General features: G+C 38.7%; 1 protein-coding gene across 1 annotated transcript in view; it reads right to left on the bottom strand.

Moving 5' to 3' along the window:
- Positions 1 to 346: 346 nt before the first annotated feature.
- The window catches only part of dnah9 (dynein, axonemal, heavy chain 9), a 166,605-nt gene continuing 151,416 nt past the window's right edge, over positions 347 to 15,535 (bottom strand). The window contains exons 74-78 of the mRNA XM_088000949.1: positions 14,231 to 14,401; positions 9,151 to 9,333; positions 5,622 to 5,875; positions 5,410 to 5,545; positions 347 to 1,955 (exon numbers count right to left, since the gene is read on the bottom strand). Coding sequence (XP_087857075.1) covers positions 1,728 to 1,955; positions 5,410 to 5,545; positions 5,622 to 5,875; positions 9,151 to 9,333; positions 14,231 to 14,401 — 972 coding nt within the window. The 3' untranslated portion in view covers positions 347 to 1,727. The remainder of the gene's footprint in view (positions 1,956 to 5,409; positions 5,546 to 5,621; positions 5,876 to 9,150; positions 9,334 to 14,230; positions 14,402 to 15,535) is intronic.

The raw sequence follows: 15,535 nt of genomic DNA, 5'->3' as shown, positions 1-15,535 counted from the left end.
CAGGCACTGGGAGAACAAGAAAGACAGGAAGCAGATAGAGGGGGAGTTTTAAGCCGGGGACGTACTGTAGCATGTGTGCATGTCTCTGCTCTACATGAGGATATATCTTTGAGGCTCCATACTTTCTGCTTTGGAGAGTTTGCTTTATCTTGAACAGGAAGGAGAGAGGACAAAGAGAGGACTGGAAGGAGGAGGAGAGCAAGGAAAAGAGTCGGTCTGAAGACTTAAGAGGAGGAAGAAGCGGGAAGGAGGGAACTGGAAACGGGAGATAGGGGAGGAAAAAAAGCACATTGGTACTAAAACTGGATATAGTATATGAAAATAAAAGCACAAGTACAATCTGGAATGGCATGATGAAGAATCTTTATTTTAAAACTTTTTGAAAGTGAGAGTAGTAATTGTGAAATACATGTGGGCATATTAAGAGATCAAAAGAGCCGATTATAGAAAAGAAATCTTGTGCTTCTCAATGAAAATACATTCCACAAATGGTTTTATGGCATTCCCTAAAAAAAGTTGGTTCAATTAGTTGCCAATTGTAGACATGTATGCAACTGGTTTTTTTATTATTATTATTTTCCCTCTATCAGAATTACTTGCTTTTCCACTTGAGCTACATTGGGTTAATATCAAAAATGATTTAAAATGGTCTTTTTTTTTTTTACATCCCAGTTTTCTGAAACTTTAACAGGTTTTATGGAGAAATATTGTGTATTTTTATAAAAGCATGATCTTGACTAGAAAGTGTAATTAATATTCAGATTAGTTGCTTGTTTCCAGTCGCATGGTATGGATTTTTTTGTTTAAGTTCATGTTCTGACACTTGGCTGAAATCTTGTAGCAAGCTGAGCAGAAGGATGTTCTGCAGAATAAAACTAGAAAAAAGGCTGAATTTGTGCAGCTTACATTCATAAAACGGTATGGGGCAGACAGTGAATTACACTAAAGAAGAGAGAGCAGAATCAGAGCTGACAGGATATTCAAGCCATCAAAATGGCAGATTTGTTGACTTATCTTCTCATGTTAGAAATCTGTGCAAAACTCATTTATCTTGTTTTATTATTGATCTGTACGCCGTGGGGAAAAAAGAAGTCATAAAACAGCACCGTGCTGAAGGTGACCTCTAATTCACAGTTTGTTAAGCACAAAATCTTTAAAGTTAAAGCTCCATTTCCAAGAATACTTTGGTTTGTTAAAATGAAAACTGGATTATCTTCAAAGACGAGTTTCATTCAGGCCTGATTTCCAGTTTTCCTTGAGGTCTGACATGCAGTTTGCAATTAATCTTTTTTTACTTCTAGATAATTTAATACATGAAAGACAACAAAAACGTGCCTGAGGTTCTTTGATTGACGTGGTTTTAAATTTAACAGAAAATAGAGTAATTAAAAGAATATCACCATTTCTGCATATGAAATAATGCCTCAAAGTACGCAATGTCAGTTAAAGAGTTCATAGACAGACCATGATGAGATTTATACATCATAATGCAGTTAATAAATCAGAAAAAAAATATTTCTATTATTCAATGTTTGCCTATCACAGATGTCAATCAACAAAATATTTTCTAGAACTGGTAGTATTGATTCACTAGTGACACTAGTAATAGAAATAGAATAGAAAATCCTGCTATCACTTTAATTCACTTCTCTTTTTACTGTAACCAAATAAAATGATTCAGTTGTTCACCCGGTCGGCTCCCTCAGTGTGGCGTCCCTAAAAGCAGCTTATGTTTGCAGAAGCAGCGCCACACCAGCTAGCGTCCACTTGGAGGGCTTTTCTTTGGTCCTGAGGTTAAAGGTCCACACATATGTGGGCCCCCTCTGACGGGTTTTATAGACGGGACACTGGTAGACGTTTCTGCTCTCCTGTTTGTCCACTGGAACGGCCCTGATGAAGATGACCGGCATGGCCGGGGTGAGCTCTTTCAGACGCGCATCGACGACCAGGCCAGTCTGAAACAAACAGAGAAGGGAGGAGATGTGAGGTGAGGATGCAGGCTTGTTATCACGGCAAACAGAAACGGCCAGAAAACTGTAGGAAGTTTCCAGTCTTCGGAACACAAGGGTGAGGCTTCAAGAAACAGATATCAGGATTAGATTCATTAATTTCTGATTCACTAAATCAGCTCCATGTTTGTCCAAGCCAGTGTCAAAAACATTGGCTTTCTTTGCAACAGATAAACTTTTCTTTGGTAATTCCTGCTCTGTAATCAAGAATATCTGACATATTTCACTTTTTTCTTTTCACAAATTTCCTTTCTGAAAGACTTAATTCTGTCTGAACAGCTTCGATTTACTCAATTCATTTTATTTTCCAGTTATTTGTATTTTTTATTATTAGCACATGGAACTTCTGTAAATGTTATTGTCCTTTTTTTTTTACTAACTCAATATCAGACATGCCAAACGATGATAATTTGGAGATGACTTTCACTGGATTTTATAGCAGGGTATCAAAGTAAAAGGGGGATGAATCCACATGCATGTCACATTCTTAGGTCTTTATTGGTACATAAAGGTTTTGAAAACCATGCATCGTTTTCCTTTAAGTTCAAAACAATGCACAACTTTGTTTTGGTCAATCACAGGAAGTCCTAATAAATACACTGACGTCTGCAGCTGTAACTCCACAAAGTCTGGAGAAAAAAGGGAGTGAATACTTCCACAAGGTGCTTATAACTAACAGCGATTAACCCGAGCGATTTTTGACTTTGCGTTTCAGAAGGCAGCGCTGCGGCAGCCCTGGAAAAGCTGCGAGAGTTCGATTCAAAGTCGGCCTGCTCCCACAACATCCTCGCTAAACACATCGAGTCTAAGTGGTCTGTCTCATTAATTAATCCTTCCACACTTAGCGCCTGACAAACACAAGTTTCTCCATGAATGCGCAGCGACTTTTAGGGAGGAATATAAATCCCGATGACTTTGGTAAAAGCCGAGAGGACAAAGCTTTAATTGCTTCTGCAGTTGCTCTCAAACTTTAAAAGATGTGTTAAACACTGTACCACAAAACTTCCGTGTTTGTTTGGGCCAATGAAAGGAAGTTATTTGGGCTCCTTGTGACGCACTATAAAATTATTTAATGACCGTTTAAAAAGCAAACAAAAAAAAAAATTATATTGTCTGGTCTCCCGACATACTGGTGGAGCAAAGTATTTATTACAAAGCTGAAGTACTCGGGACCAATAAAAGTGGCCCATTTACATAAATACATATTGTTCCGCAGTGTAATGCCTGCGTCTTTCTGTGCAAGGTGCAGCATTTGGCCATCTTTGATGCATAACCCCCAATGAATGAGACGCACGGCTCATTAATATAGATGAGTAGGTTTATCATAAATCTTTGACTTTTATTGCTTCATAGAACTGTGTCCAGATGGAGTTCTGCTCGCTCTCTTCGCCAGCGGCTCAGAGCCGGCCTTCGGGGCCGAGCAGAAGATGTGCGCAGAGGAGAGGAGGAGACGAGTGGAGGGTGTTGGAGCGCGAGACCGGCCCCGTCTCTCCGCCTGTCTATTTGAGCGCGGCTCCAACTTTAATGAAGAAGAAGAAAAAAAAAAAGAAACACTCCTCTAAAATGTGATCTAAGTGTTCGAGTGCACACTCTGCACATTCCCTAATTAAGAAGTCTACAGGGATACTCCTTGAAAGCTTGGTGCATATACAGTGGTTGAGTGTATGTAGATAGATGGAGTCCTGGGAAGCTGAGTAATGCACTGCACTCCACCAGCTGAACACAAGCAGGATTTAAAGCAGAAACTGGAGCCACAGAGGGAACGCCGAGACTCGCCTTGGGGTTCATCCCAAAGTTAATTTATTTGACTCTGTTTAAAGGGGCGTTTTGAAGTTAACTCACCTTGTGTTCCCAGTGTCTGTGCTGCATCATCGAAAAGTACAGTGCAGGTACTTATGCTGCGATCTAACTTATGCCTCATACAAAACGTTGTAAAAAGAAAGTGGGCCCTGTTTCAATCCTGGAGTCTTATAAATCAGAACGTAGGAGCTATGATCTGGTTTTTACCGGGTTTATCAGGTAAACTTCAGGTGCAATTTATCCTCGAGTGCACAAAAAATACACCACAGAATCCATTTGGTCTTTTTTTAAAACAAGAATAAACTAAAGAGAAAAAACTTTATTATCAATAATTTTTAGGAATCCTTGTCTGTTTGACTTCATCAGACTCACATCATTATGAGGGAGTTCTGTTAAACTTTTCCTTAGAAAGTTTCTCCAGGTCATTGAGTTTTATAAGACTGAGGTCTGGATACGTTTGCAACACATTGATTGTTTTCTTTATCAACCATTTGATTGTTCATGTGTAGCTGTGTTTGGAATCTTTCCTCTGTTGATGACAGAGGAAAGGTTACTTTGGGTCAAACTTTGGGTCAAACTTTAGCTTCAGACAGACACGCTCATATGCGACTGCAGAAATTTTTGTATACAGTTGGTGTTTGAATCCCAGCTCCTACGTCACAAAACAAGGAGCGACTTGACATGGACTAATCTTTTGCCCAAGAACTAAAAAGTCGAGGGAGAAAATATATAAAGAGCGAAGACATTTTAGGTGATTTTCTGATGGAGTGCAGTTGTGAGAAGAAAACTGAACAGAAAACATGCAGAGGAAACCAGGGAAACAAAGACACAATTACAACTGTGCACAAAACTGTCAATATTCTGCTAATGTCAAAAAAAACAAAACAATTTTGTGATTGCAATGTTTCCATTAAATAAGAGATGCAATCAAAATCACACTAAAGTTTGTTCATGTGACACGTCATTAAAAAAAACATGCCATGATCTTCCAGCTACTTCCTGTCGCTTTCTTCTTTGTGGTTTGCACCAGTGGCAACATCAGGCTGCTGATCATGTGACTCGTGAGATGCGAAAAAATAGTTTTCATTGCAATTTTGGAAAAATAAATAAATTTAGATATGGCGAAAAAAAAAATCATCACCTCATCCCAGGGCCAAAATGTATTTTTTTTTTCTTTGTAAATATGGCACAATTATGTGGTCAGTGGAAACGCAGCAGGAAACTGGAAAAGTGTACAAACCAGAAACAACGCAACACAAAACAAAAGAATGACACAAACCTCCAGGTCAGGCAGGTTTCAAAATAAATCAAGCTACGAGAGAGAAAAAACTTCTGCAACTCGCATCGGGATATAGTTGCACTTAAAATATTTAAAGTGCACAAATGCATTGTGGGTAGTTAAACGAAAGAATGAACTGCACATGCACAAGTCATAAATTAATTAATAAATGCAAAACAAAAAGTCCAATGATTTGTGGTGACTATAAATCACTTGTTAAAGTTTGTTGCTCCTTTTTCAGTTAAAAACTGAATAAAGATTGGCTGTCAAATTCTAAATAAATCAGAAACGAGAGCTGTCTGAGTATCTCCTGTGTGATACCTGTGAGTCCCACCGTGCTCCTTCCATGAACAGTCCGTGGACGTACGCTCCTTCACGAGGAGGAGAGCTGAAGTCCTCCCGGTTCTTCTTTGTGACATCACACTGCAGGCACATGCTGTCGAGAGGCCACTCGTTCCTGTCGGGAAGGTAACAAAAACCAGTTATTCTGCTAAAGCTAGAGGCTGTTTGTTTAACATCCTGACCGACTCTACCTCCTGGCCATGGCCTGCATGATGGCTGTGAGGAAAGACTGGGGGTTGAAGAAGCCAGCCAGCCACACTGCAGGGGGTAAGATGAAGTCCGCCGACCAGGCTTCGAGCTCCTTGACCCTGGCCAGGAGGTCGTTGAACCACAGAGCCAAACCGGCCGTGGAGGGATACGCTCGTCCAGTCCAGCTGTCTGGAACGGCGTCCAGGAAGATGGCGTTCTGTAGATTCTCCATTTCGCTGGTCATGGTCAGCTCTCCCTGATCGGCGAACAGCGCAAGACAGATGAGCTAAAATCTTTTACCTTTGTTTTTTTAAAAAAAACAGAAAACAGCTCTAGAAGGACACATCAACCACGCACTAGTTAGTTCTTGTCAAAACCAGGATGGGGTCGATGTTGACCCGTCCAGTGAAGCTCGCGGTCCAACAACGTTCCCTCGTATTTTTGAGACATTGGCGTTTTGTTGCCTCAACGTTCACATCATCAAGATGTGCCAAATGTAGGATTTAAATGTAGCAAAACTACTGGAAAATAACTTTCTGAAGATGTTCTTTGTTCTGAGGCGAACAGTTGTGTACAAATCAACAAAATATTTCTTTTTTATGTATCAAGTCCTGATTTGTACTCTTATTTTACAGAGCTCTGTGTAGAAGAACATCAATTAATCATACATGGAAGTAGGACTTAGACTTCACAATTGAGTTTAGACTATAGCTGTGCAATCACACAACAGGAGAATCTGGACATTCGGTGAATGAAACTACAATAGCTGGACTGATTCATCGGGGGGAAATCAATTTACAGGAAGGAGGCCAAACACCTGGAGGCCTTGTGCAGAGAAAACAATCTGGTGTTCGGCGCAAATAAAACAAATCAGATGATCATCGACTTCAGAAGGCCATGACCTGAGCACAGATTCCTGCAGCAGAGAAAGTGGATAGCATTAAGCTATCCCCCATTTGGAACACCACCGGGATGCTGCTACTGGTAAACAAAGAGGACCGTACGGAGAGGAGCTGGGAAGGTCGTTGCCGTGTTCCTACCTGCTCTCCCGGTTCTGTTTCAGGGCAGCTGCAGGAAATCTGGACATTTTCAGGGACTCTTCAAAACCTCCCCCATTAACATTTTATTAAACTGCTGCCATCAGACAAAAGGTAATGAGATCAAAACTGCTACACAGCTTTCTACTTCAAGTTGTTCACATGCTGAACTACTGGCAATAATATGCACTTCACATTAATTCACTTATTTTATACTGTACTTTTTTATCCGTGTTTTCAATCATCCACTTCATGATTTTTCACTCTAAAATGTCGCAGATCTCATAGAAACTCATTTGAAATCCATAAAAACAAACTAACTCTGGTTATTTACTAATTGCTTAAAAAATAAAGAGCAAATGGCATGAAGTTGTATTTGTGGTTTGATGCAGCGGGAAAAGACGAGTGTTTTCATTACAGTTAGTCACACACTGCTGTCATTCTAGCTCATATTGAGGCTGGTTGCTGTCATGTGAAAAATCTAATGTGTAACTGGCTCTTTGTTTTCGATTGTTATTGAAAAAAAGCTAAAAACCTCTTAAAGACGTGATTGACTGTGATCCTGTTCTCGCCTCCAGGAAGCAACCAGGAGTTCCCCATCTGACTTCTCGTCAGCTGCTAATTGGAAATAAGTCTCAAAAGAGTTGAACATAAAAGATAAAGGACGAATGACACAAGGTCACCAAAAACCTAGCTGACACTAAAGGAAAACGCCATGATAAAATGTATGATACTCTGCCTGACGCATAGTTAACGTGTGTGTGACTTTCATAGGATCACCAATTCATCCCAGCGTCCCGCACAGCTCGAAAATCCTGACCAGTTATGACCGTCCGATTGAAACAATATGCAACAGAGAGAGCATCAAGGCTAACACCCTGATGGCTCCTACTTATTCCACCATGCAGGCAAAACATGATTCCATTTTCTGCTACAATAGTCGACACGACTTTTAAATCACTGAAGCAGTTTATTGAAGCTTGTAGAGCCGGGAGATCGAAGACTCATAACTCCTGAGAAACACGTTGACACATTTCCCCCCCCCCCGTCCGTCTTACTTTTTCTGTTCGGTGTTAACAGATGAGTCAGCCATGTATGACACATTGACACAGATGTCTCCTTGGTTTTTAGTCATCTCAAGCCACATATCCCAAAACTCTGGCTTGTAGCAGTTTCCACATGGGCTACAACTTTCAACTTCATTGTATTTAACTGGAGACTTACTCGACAAATGTACACAACGTAGTGAATAGGTATTAACCCTTTCATGCATCAATTATGATTCTTTGTCAGGATTTTTTTTCATTTTTTTATTTTCTTAAGGCATAAAAAAGTAGGAAAAATAAATGTATAATTTTTTTTTTAGGTGATCAATTGTAATTTTCTCCAAATACAAAGTTATTTGAAAAATTCATCAGTAGTATTGTTCTTTAGGGGTTATGTGATGTCACAATATTTTTACCAGCAAGAGTCGTCTACAGCAGAAGGAGGGATTGGCCTGCTTTTTTGTCTGTCAGCCATATTGGATTTAACAAGAATAATTTCTTGCCTTTGCAGCTGATGGCCAGTAAGGAAAGGATGCAAAATGTTCAAAATCTCTCACCAGAACCCCTTTGCCATTTAATGTCAGATTCCATTAAATGGCTTTAATTTCAATAAAGCCACTTGAAATTAGTGGCTTTATTTCAAGAATTATATTCTTTTTGCAGTTCTTCAACATTGGCCAGATTTGTGGGTGCACCATTAATAGTTGGAGCAGATCCTCCACCTGAGCTGTTGATCTCTGCAGCTCCTCCAAAGTTAATGTTGGCTCCTTCTTTGGCCTGTACATGACAGAAACTCCTGATTAAGTCTTTATTTTCTTACTGACAAAAAATAAAGTGGTATCAATGCCCAAGTCTGTTTCATTATGTCAAAAATTTTGCTTGTTAACTTTAAATGTTTTTAAGTTCTGTTGAGAATAAACAATTATTTGCACGCTCGTTTATACACTCATGCACAAACACAGAGCACACAAGAGCAAAGCTAAGGTTAAAGGAAATGACACGTTGGGGGATGTCCTCTTCAGGGCGTAGCTTAGAGACAACCCAACAAAGAAAACTAGAAACTATTGTTATGTGCCATTTTGCTGTTAGCCGCTAAGGATAGCATGAACAAATAATGGACCAGCTGTATTTTAGTCTTGATAAATGAAATTCATGAATTAAACTCACTGACTCTTCTTCAACCTCATCCAGAACCTAAACGGAGGAAGGATAATTCTCCGACACTTCACAAGTTTTCTGCTTGCGTCTTTCTGATTTAACTTTTGTTTTTAAGTTACTTTGACAGAGCGAGTTTAAAGATTGAAGGATACAGATTAAATTAGTTCACCTGAAAAAAACATGGTCACTTTACAGCCACACAAAGGTCGACACAAAATTGAGCTCGTCATGGAAAACCCAGTGGGCTTTAATACCCCCCCTCTTCTCTGCTTAGATAAAACCGTTCTGACCTTTAGTCCGAGGTTCAGAGCGTTCAGAGAAAGTCTGATCTCCTGGGTGAGGACGTTCATTCGCTCACACTCCTGCAGCGCCACCACCTGGTATGGAGTCCTCTCCTCGGCCTTCCCTAGCAGCTCCGCCATGTCAAACTGTTCTGGCAGCCTCTCCAAAATGTCTTCCAGGACCGAGCGCACCTGATAAAGAGGGAGAGAAAGGAAAACAAAAGGGAGGTGAATGTCTCTTTAAGAATTTGACAAAAAGAAAAAAGAGAGAGATGAACTGTCTGAGTCGGATAAACTCACACTTGCCAACACAGGCAGCCTGAAAGTTAGTTTCAGACAGACAATACTATAAATATTCATGAGGATATATTCTGCAGTGCCATCTCTTTTTCCAACAAATTTTAATTTCTACAGTTTAATCTCTCTACAAAATCGATGCTCACGTCATTTTTGTGGGTAAGTCAGGAAAGATAATGACTTCGTCAACAGTTTCTGAGAACAAGCAGCGCGAGCGATCAATCAGTGGATTAGGTGCTGAACAAAGGATACGAGGTCATCATATTTATTGGAATTTTCTGATAGAATAGCTGATTTTGGGTCTGGCAGCCAGCGAGTACTCTGAATACCGAGTGGGGCTCATTGATACTCTCCGCATGGCTGTTTGTTAAGACAGGAGTTCTTCGTCTTCTCGGCGAGAAAGGTCACATCATAACACATCGACGGATGGATACACACCAGGGCTCCACAGAACATTTAGCGGTAAAATGTTTGATCCCACAGGGCCGTGTGACGAAGCAAGCCAATAACTCAGCCAGTCCAGTATATCAGTCTTTGGATTTATATTAAAAAATAAAAAACAATATGATTACAAAACAAAAAAAATCACTTTAATAAATAATCCAAGAGTACAGCCAATGTGCTTTTTCACTATATATACACCCTGTAAAAAAGGAACAAAAATCAAATAAAAACACAAAGTCAGACTTCCCTCTAGAAAATGGATTAGAGGAAAAAACAACACAAAGAATTATTAGTATAGAAATACATACAGCAAAACAAAATCTTTATGGAAAGGAAGTGGAAAGTGGTAAATAAACTGACATAAGATAAACAACAAAAGAGTAATTTTTTGTACATTCTGAACCCATAATGGAAACCATGAGCCCAGAAAAGGTCAAACCGTCTTTACTGAGAATTAAAATACTGTGCGAGCAGGAACAGGGCCTGCCTCTTGGGGTCGACGTTCAGGTCAGATTCTGCAAAAGACAGGATGAGGAGTGATGGATAAGGCAATTAGGAAGAACAGCTCAAACAGAAAGACAAGGTTTCCCGGACTTTCCCGACTTGGACGTGCTTCGTTGGAATAGATGAAGTTTTAGGAGAAATAGACGGGAAAACGTCTGTTTACCGGGAATTGTTTAAGATCCCTTCACAATCAGGTTAGCCAGTGCAGTGATTTATGGTCCATTTTCCTTATGCTGGTCAACGCAGCAGCATTTTTAAAGAACTGATCATCTAACTTACTCAAAACACAAGCATCGTTTTTTTTTTTTTTCCTGTGAGCTGTTTGGATAGTATGGTTTCCTTAAGTTTTGCAATAAAATTTAATTAGGCTGACTCAGTAATAGAGTTAATGTGGCTTTAAAAATTCAGATGAGTCCATATGGAGCTTTCTGGCATAATCTGCACAAAGTTAGCGAGTATGCTGATTCACACGCTTACTTTGAAGGCGTACAGTAGAAAGATAATATGGGCCGTATATGAACAGCTTTAGTGTTTAAGAGCTCATTAGGAGCTGCAGAGTCATATATTTTGCATTTAGGAGTTTCCGTAGAAGCAGAGGTAAACTAAAACAGCCAATTTGAACCAATTTTTCTGAAGTCCTGCGTTAGATGAAGTTATTATTTTGGTCCATAGTGTATACTAACAAAATAAATAAATAAAAATCTGCTTTTGTCATTATGCCTTACGTGGACAGAGCAAGTGTGTAGGAATTAAAAGCAGTGAGATTTTGCTGTAATGCTTATGTAAGCAGCATAGCAGCATCCATCTGGTGGAAATGCTGTCCTAATAGCATCACCTAAGCTTACTGCTCCTCAGGGATATCACTGACAGATTGGATTTCAGTGACATTTTAAGAGACCGTGTTTGGAAAGTGTTATGACAGAGCAGATATTTGACCAGATTCTTTATTAGTTTTATATACAAGTCTGGTCCATAATTATACTGACAGAGCGAGTGAGTCACAGCTGACAATACAGTCGCTGTGTGAGATTAAGGTTCACCCATCTCTGGGATGATTTACATTCATCAGGAGGCTTTAATGGTTCATTTAAATATTTTTTTCTTTTCAGATTAAACAGCTTCAATTTTATATATATATATATATATATATATATATATATATATATATATATATATATATATATATATATATTTAATTTATTGTTAACTGTCTCCACCCATCCTAAAACCTGTGTTCACTTAGTTCTGATGTTCTTGAACTTCACCAGGTTAAGGCTGGTTAACTTCTTGTTCATGGCTGGTTGCTTCACTGACTGAATAAACTTACATATAAACTTCAAAGAACATGATGGAGATCTAAGAAAGAAAGCTAAATATTTACAAAAGATGGGGACAGTCATTCGGTTTCTCAATTTGTCGATGCTTCGCCGTTGTCTGAAAAAGGACCCAAGTCATAAGTTACAGATGAGGGAAATCTAGTTAGGATCCCAACTAGAACCTGTGTGGACTAGAGCAAGTTCAGTCGATGGTTTCAATAATGAGGGAAAAGAACAGGAAATCATTAACATTTAGACATTATTATGGCATTCATACAGTTATGAGTCAGTCTGTATTGACCTATGAGACTGTTTTATGTTTGATGTCAAGAATCTATAACTACTACTATAAATGTGTCAGCATGAACAGAAGGGTCGCAGTTATTTCAATTATTTTTTTTCAGTGAAACATTTTAGCAGTAGGGAACTTGACTCAACTTGATGACTGCATGTAGAGTGAAGAGCTTTAGATAAAGACAAGTACTGGCCATTTTACATTTGACCATTTAAAATGGTGGAGTGAGCATTACATAAGTTAACCCTTTCATGCATAATGGTCGCTACAGTGGATAGCTGTCTAAAAGCCTTTTTCTTGTGCTTCTTGTGAATTTTTATGTTATAAATGCACACAGACCACTGAAGTGGACACTAGTGCATCATAAAATACACCATCAACTACTGGCCATCAGTTGCAAATGCAAGAAATTATTTTTGTTAAATCCAATATGGCCGACAGACAATAAAGCATGCCGACCGACCTGGTCCCTCCTTCTACTGAAGACGACTCTGGCAGGTAAAAAAAAATACATTGTGACATCAGATAACCCCTAAAGAACAATACTACTGATGAATTTTTCAAATAACTTTGTATTTGGAGAAAATTACAATTGATCATCTAAACAAATAATATATTTTTTATTTTTTTATTTTTACACATTTTTTTCCTACGTTTTTTATGCCTTAAAAACTGGGAAAAAAATCCAGACACAAAGGATCATAATTCATGCATGAAAGGGTTGAGGTCAACTTCCTACAAAATGTAAATACATGCCAAATATGACAATTGACAACCAAGCAAAGACAGACATAACTTCTGTTTATGAGAGAGAAAGAAATTCACTCAGTGATGTAGCCAGGAAACAATCTGAATCCAACTGCATCCATAGACATCCAACTATGTCGGAAATCAAAGAAAAATTATCCTACAAACATCCTGTGTTAACTACTCTAATGAAGAATTATGTCTTTTTGTTTGAGTAGCACAGATCTTAGACTCTAAAACAAATGCTTCTCTGACAGAAAGCTTAAGTTTTGCTTAAATTTGGAGAATTCAAGTTGTCAGAAAGGCGACAGAACAGAGCCACTAATCGCACTAATTGGATTTCTTTTGTCTTAGTTCATTATTCCACCATTTTTTTCACAATACTTGATTTGAGAAAAAGTTTATTCATGATATTCAGTTTTTTAAGCTGAATAAAAACTGCAAAGACAAAGGCAAAATAACTAACCGAACATCCTCAGAGAGTTGTGATCCTTTATTTTTTTGACATCTTTCTGCTCCACCTCTTACATCTGCAAATCTAAATGTGAGACAGAATTTTTAGAAAAATCATAATATATTGTTTGAGAATAAAATCATCATCCACTCGCAAAAAAATCCCCAGAAATACAGAGAACCATCACATTATTTTACAGCCCACAGCAGCAGATGTAATGACTTCAACAAAGAGAACTGTCAGGCAACCAAGACCCTTCTTTGTTATTATTAACAAAGTGACAGTCTCTTTACGAAGCCCCTATGCAACACCACGGCCTCTGTGACACAATATTTATTTCAACTTTTACACTCAAATGAGCTTCATTTCAGGGTGGATTCGAGCAGAAAACACACCAGAAAATGTCATCTCTGTACAATTCTCCCTTTGAGCTTTCCCAGGCCCCAAACAGTTGGTTTGAAAATTAGTTTCAATTCATTGTGCAGGAAGCATAGAAAATGTCACCTTCTGTCATCATCTATTTCAGATTCGGTGCTCCGGGGGTTTTGTAAGATGGTTAGCCTCACGCAAGGCAAACAGCTGACAGACTGCTGGAGGTTATCGTCTTTAAATAAGGGCTACCCTTATATGCAAGTCTTTCTTTGATTCTAGATGCTCAGATTTTGTTCAGTGCTGAGCGGGGGCAATGAGATATGCTGAACAGGAGACGGAATTTGTTATATAAAATGTTGTAATTGCACCTGTCGGCATTTACTTGGAACGTCTCGAAAAGTGTAAAAAAAAATAAAAGAAGGACAGAAGAATGTGAAAAGAAGGAAGAACAGGTAGGAAGATGTTTTACAAACTTGATAAGGATAATAATCCAAATACATTTCAAAGCTGACCTAAAGCTGTATCTGAAAGCTGTGCATATAAAGACACCAAACAAGCCAGCAGATATTCCATCGCCGACTACGCAACAAACTTCAAGCATAATCGTCGAGTCGATTTTTCTCTCGTTTCTGCACGAGATTGAGTTTCAAGGACTTTTACCTTCTCCTCGCTCGTCATTCCTCCTCCCTCTCCGACTCCTCCGTCTCTGGGCTGCATCTCCAGCACGGTGCGGAAAAGCTTCTCTGACGTCTGCGTGAGGACGCCGATCTCTGCGTTGGGATGAAGGCCGTACAGGTAAGGCGACTCTGCAGGCAGCGTGTCGTCAACGTACTGAGGAAGGAGAAATGACAGACAGAGATGGAATCAAACAGATGGTTCTGTTCTCATTTGTACACCATGACTATTTTATTTTGATTTTTTATGTCAGTTAAGTGTTTCGGAACATGAAACAAATATTAAGAAACTTAAGTAACACAAAACAAATAGTTTTAAGATAGTTGTTTGACTTATCAGGGGAAAGACACCATTAGCATCTCTCTGCCGTTAGGTGAAAAATATGATTTCGTTCATGTTGCATCATGAATCATAAGTTTATGATGCAACAATGTTATTAAACGCTGTTTAATAACATTGTTTGGAAAGTCATATTCCCTACCTAAACTCTAGCATGGTTATTGTTATATCTGTAAAATCAAGAAATGTCATGAATCTGCTAGCCTGATGGAAATAGTTTGAAAAATTTATAATAAAAACAACATCTTTAAAAAAGTGGCACATTATGCCATGAGCTAAAGAAATTCAACAAGGGGAGATAAATAAATCTATTGAAATCTATCAGTGGAGAATGAATTGTAGCCCCACTTTGAAGATTTTGGGACAGTGAGTCACTATCCAAAAACAGAGAAAACAAGGAATAGTTCAAAAACAAAATTACAGAAACAGCATCTTGATGACTCATCCAGGAGGTCAAAAAACCCAGAACAACATGGAAGTAACAATAAGAAAGACAGTGGGTAAAAATCGGTGTCCATTAGAGAATACCAAAGCAACAACACAACCAACCAAAAATTATATATATAATTTTGTCTTGTCTCACAATTGCCAAGAACTGGCAAGTATCCATTTTTTGAACTTGTCCGTCCAACTGCATTAGGCATAGAACTAACAGATTACAGAAGAACTTTCAGTAAATAGGGTGATGGTAATGTAATTCTACTCTATTCTATTTATATCTAACCAATTTTCAACACAAGTTAGGGTGATTACAGGTGATAATAGACTGAGGGAGAATATCTGGCTCTCAGTGACTCAGTTGCTCTGTTCAGCCAGCAGGACAATAATCCAAAGCTCACCAACAGTTTGACCTCTGCATGGCAAAAAAACAAAAAAAAAACAAAAGTAGAGTTTTGAGGTGGTCTATTCAAAGCCCGGAATGATCTCAGAGACGTTGATTATGCCAAAAAA

This window comes from Poecilia mexicana, unplaced genomic scaffold (genome assembly GCF_051168715.1).
Source record: "Poecilia mexicana isolate PSO_F unplaced genomic scaffold, ASM5116871v1 scaffold_19, whole genome shotgun sequence".
In the NCBI taxonomy this organism is placed as follows: domain Eukaryota; kingdom Metazoa; phylum Chordata; class Actinopteri; order Cyprinodontiformes; family Poeciliidae; genus Poecilia; species Poecilia mexicana.
The sequence above is the reverse complement of the archived record's forward strand: the minus strand, read 5'-3'. Positions and strand labels throughout refer to the sequence as shown.